Genomic DNA, 4934 nt, shown 5'->3' on the forward strand with positions numbered 1-4934 from the left:
CCCCGTGGGAGCTTGGCACTTGCAAAATGTAACCCCCCGCTATCTAACATGATGGTGTAATTACTGCTCCGGTGAGTCTACATCTGGACAAAACTCCTGGAATGGATCAAGCGGGGGGGAACCATAAGCACAACTTTGCAAGGAAGTTGGTAAAATACATAATTTGAAAGGACACAATAGTCAATCACTGTGCCATGATAGCCAATTAGCACTAGCTAGGGGTCTTCGATACGACCTTTTTTCAGCCTGTTACAAGTACTCCATTCTTGAGTAGTTGTCGATACCGCTACTGCTCTTCCAAGATGCCACTACAAATACTGTGTACTTTTTTTTCCAAATTAGGTGACTTGTTTGCCTGAAGCTAAAATCACTCAAGACGTTGTTGCAAATAGGTTTATTACGTTCCATTTAAATGTTCATTCATTGCAGTCACTCAGAGAGCAATTTGGGTCAACGACGCTTTGAAGCCTTCCACGCGTTCAACGCTGCAAAGACAAATAGTGACATCTAGTGGTGATAAGAAACAAACGCACTTAAACGCTACAGTACAGTCATTGTTGGAAACATCTTTTTGCTCTCAACAAATGTAAACATTTAGGGGAACAAGAGTGAGGGTGTAGTCCATTTTACAAATGTGTTTGTTTGGCACGTTTCTTTATCATAGTGTAAATATTCTAAGTGACGATGGCAAAATGCTTTTTACACGTAGAACGACATCCTAGATGAATTTTTCATAAACGTCCACTTCATGGCAACACCACGGCGATAGCAATATTGATTTGTTGTGCAAATATATTGTGGAATTCAAGCTGAAGTTTGCACGACGGAATAGAAGCAATTCATTGACGACTGTAAACATTTAGTGTATATAAAAACAGAAATGATTGTGAGCATTTACATGTACTTCACAGTTTGAGCTGTCGAGCGGGTCACCGGCCCGCCCGAAGGACGGCTAAAGGGCGAGTGGAGCTCGTCGGCCGCTTTGGGCACAGAATTTTAGCAAAGGCCCTGCGGAAGCTGCTGTGACACAGCGGGTAGAGGAAAGGGTTAGTGGCCGAATTGAGCCACAGGAGCCAGAAGGTGACCTCATACCAGTGCTGCGGGATGCATCGCCCTCTGCAGGCGGCGCGGATGATCATCAGTAGGGTGTACGGTGCCCAGCAGATGGCAAACACGCACACAATGATGGCCAGCGACTTAGCAATTTTCTTATCTCTGGACAGACGGTTAGGCAGGGCCACCCTGCTGCTGCTGCTGCTGCTGCTGGACGGGTCCACTTTGCCCAAATTGGGAGACGAAGACGGGGAGGGGATGGAGCCTCTGACGGCCACTTTTCTTCCCGTCCCCCAGATGTGGCAAGAGGGGTTGGCTTCCCCTTGCCCGGCGGACACGGCTTCATTTAGCTGAAGGTTGAGCTGGGCCTCCCCGCAGCCGAGCCTCCTCCGGCGTATGTTCAGATAAATGCTGAGGTTGAAGAAAGCCACAAAGATGAAAGGGAAGACGAACTCCAGCATGGAGGCGCACAGCAGGAAGTACCAGGAGTGATAGAATTCGGCGAAGCACTCTTCATCGGGCACCCGACTCCGGCCCACCGCCAGTTCCCAAAATATGATGGCCGGGCCGTAGAGGAGAAAGGCCAGCACCCACACGGCGGTCATCTTGATGATGGCGGGGTGAGACGTGCTCTGTCTGGCCCGGTAACTCACCTGCGGCAAACCGTGGCACAAATCACTTCCCCATTTCAGAACCGGTTTGTCATTTCTTTGCTTGTAATCGACATCACCTCGTGCACGTCACGTGTCGTTAAATGTACATCGAAACTGACTCCATGCTTTTCCTTTCAAGGGCACATTTTGTCGTGTCACTGCTGACGACCTTTTGTCTGTCAGTGTTCACAGAGGCAGGCTTTTAAGGGAACGCTGTTTGGCCAGTGGCCTGCTTCTGGCCAGCGTGATTGATCTCGCCACGTTGGGGGGGGGCGATGGCTGCACCAGGGGGAGGAGGACCTCCAATGATCAAAGCTGGCTAATTGAAGAAGAGCCTCCCGCTTTCTCTCTCTTTGTGCTGAAATTTGTATTCATCGTCTGATGTAAAGTGTTTGCTGGTGAAAGCAAAAAGAACGATGCCTTTGTCTACCACGCCAGGCTTCGTCCCATTTTGGCGTTGCAAAGCGTGGACGCGGATTTAATAATTTCATGCATGCAGGCCCCGAAAGAAAAAAAGCTTCAATAGGGATGCGGACAGTTTGGAAAAATCAACACATCTAGTTTGGAGGAGAAGACTCACAATATTGGCTTGAGATTTACATTAGCCTGGTGTTGTTTCCCAAAGCCAATTTTGTTTTCCATTCCTGACCAGAGAGTTTCCATCGAGTAGAGGGTGGCATAGGGCCCAGCTGGGTCAGCCATGATTAACCTGTGCAGATGGGCCCATTTGGGACAATGAGGTGCTGGTGTCACTGCTCCCACCACTAAGCTGGCACGCTGACCAATCAGGAAGGAAGCGACTGACTCCACCCTGGCGGGCAAGACTAAACACAGTCCCGTCCAATTTGTGTGAATTTTGAAATAAGATAAGATAAAAAAAAATCACCCTTGATGATTTGTGACCTGGGCAACACAATCTAGGAATGAAGCTTTTTTTTAACGTTTTCGACGGTCACCCTTTGTCATGTAAACTACTTTAGGGTGTTTATCGTTTCAGGTTCCCACAAAGGCCACGGGAAGGGAAGGACGACTCACCGCTCTGGTGACAGATTGGAAGCGGTCGTAGCTGATGAGGACGATGCTGAAGGCGGACGCGGAACACAGTAGGTAGTCCATGACCAGCCACAGCTTGCACAGACCCCTGCCAAGCATCCAGCGGCCCGTCAGGATGTAAGGCATGTACACCGGGATGCAGAACGCTCCTGGATAGAGTACATAGGATGAACAGCATTATTATTAACATTGCTTCATTCAAAGTTCATTGAGAATTCATTGGCCCCGCCCACTGCACGGCCCTGATGATCATTTTAGTTATTTGAAACTCCCACGTGACCTTTCAAAGATGAACAGGTGTATGTTCCTCTGATGGAAAGATTGAACGGTTTCAATCATTCAACACTTTCCCTTGATTTAACACACACTTGGAAATGAAACATTCATTTTAGTAGTAAAATGTGACTGACTACCTTTGCAAAAAAAAAAAAAAAACATTTTACTGCGGCATGTGTAAGTCAACCAGGTGCAGAGCTGTCCGGTACAGCCAGAGTGGGAATAAAAAAAAAAGAAATTATTAATTGGCTGTCTTTAATATGTCACAGACAGCCAGTGTTTCCCTACTTAAAGTTATTTGCAACCTGCTCGTGACAGTTGTGGACAAGTGTAGTCGGGGGGCTGTGCCCTAGATTTGCTCCGAGTAGCAACGCCCCTGGATTACATCAAACCAGGTTCAAATTGATATGAACCATATAAAATCGTTTTATCAAGGAGAAAAGAACTCAAAGAAAGAAAAGTAATACCTGAAGATGTACTTACCAACAAGAAAGTCAGATATTGCCAGATTCAGAAAGTAATAATTACATTGCCTCCTCAGACTCTTGTCCACTTTGAAAGCGAACATGACGAGCGCGTTGCCCAGAACTATCACGACCACCAAAGTCACCATCATCAGCGTTAGAATGGCAAGGACCGGGCCCGAAAATGCCAAGTTGCTCTGCACTCTTGCGGGGCCATCATCTAGTTGACGCCCGCTGGAGTTGGACTGGCTGCGCTCCTCCATGTGCTCCTTTCCTTTCGGCGCGCCGTCCTCACCGCTGACGTTGCGCGCCGCTGTCCGACAGCCGCACATTCCAAACCGAAGCGCGCGACTGTGCGCCAAAGTTGCCCTTCGAGTGGAGCGAAAGGTGGGCGGGCGTCAGGGCGACGACCTCGACCGACGCATCTCCCAGCGGTCGCTCTCATGCCACCCGGTGATTTAGCCATGCAGGGAGGGAGGAGCGTCGCCGTCGCGTCAAAAAATGACACGAGTTGCCATAGTGCGTCAAGTTCATTGCACTTGCTTACATGTAAAGGCTCGATCAATTTATGCAGCTTAGATTGATCTCATTTATTTCCGAAAAGTCCATTTCTACCCCAATATTTTGGGAAGAAATTTGTGGTGGCACCCTTGCTGCCTAATTCAGCTACAGTTTGTGTATTAAATTACTTTTGAACTATAATGCATTTGAAGTACATTCACTTAACACTGTCCAAATAAATGTACTTACAATTAATTTAATGGTTACAATTAAACTGCAATTTTTATACAGTGATATTCCTGCAGTTTTGCAACAACACCAAAAATCCAAATGATCTTAATGCGATTACGTCATCTGTGACAGGCTGTGTTAACATATCACGAACTCTCAAGTCACGCTTGACAAGCCATGCATTCTTAATTTATAATATACAGCCATGTGACGCAGCACCGTAAGTGCCATTATCCCGGTTGCGAGGAAATAATGGCTTCTTTTTATGTCCCATATTAACCTTTACAGGCATGATCCGGCTAATTTTCCGCGCTCGCTAGACCGCACAACGATGGCTGTAGTGGCGACGCCATGGAAACGTGAGTTAATTACAGATATCACCAGAGTCAATTAGTTTTCTACGAACAGTGATTTCACCAGAGCAAAGCAGATGATTAGATGGTTTTGTACGCAGAGATAGGCACTCGCAATTTCCTTGCTGTGAATCACTGTGATGACGTGCCCATTGAGCCGTGTGTTACCCTTTTTCACTGCTGCAAAACAATCACAGACTTGATATTGAATTCCCAGATGGCACACACTATTGAGTCGTTATTTCTTTCAGTAAACACACACACACCGCATAATAACCATATCGTGCAGGACTTGAGCACGGGAGCAGGCTGAAGTCCAAAACAATTGTTAATGAGTCAGATATGAGTTC

General features: G+C 47.0%; 1 protein-coding gene across 1 annotated transcript; it reads right to left on the reverse strand.

Annotated features, from left to right (window-relative positions):
- Window positions 1-408: 408 nt before the first annotated feature.
- On the reverse strand, window positions 409-3762 carry LOC133165400 (histamine H3 receptor). The gene is made up of 3 exons (XM_061295041.1): window positions 3519-3762; window positions 2742-2908; window positions 409-1706 (listed from the first exon to the last, which is right to left on the reverse strand). The coding sequence occupies exons 1-3, from the start codon at window positions 3760-3762 to the stop codon at window positions 930-932; spliced, it is 1188 nt and encodes a 395-aa protein (XP_061151025.1). The 3' UTR covers window positions 409-929.
- Window positions 3763-4934: the final 1172 nt, after the last annotated feature.

This window comes from Syngnathus typhle, linkage group LG13 (assembly GCF_033458585.1).
Source record: "Syngnathus typhle isolate RoL2023-S1 ecotype Sweden linkage group LG13, RoL_Styp_1.0, whole genome shotgun sequence".
Taxonomy (NCBI): domain Eukaryota; kingdom Metazoa; phylum Chordata; class Actinopteri; order Syngnathiformes; family Syngnathidae; genus Syngnathus; species Syngnathus typhle.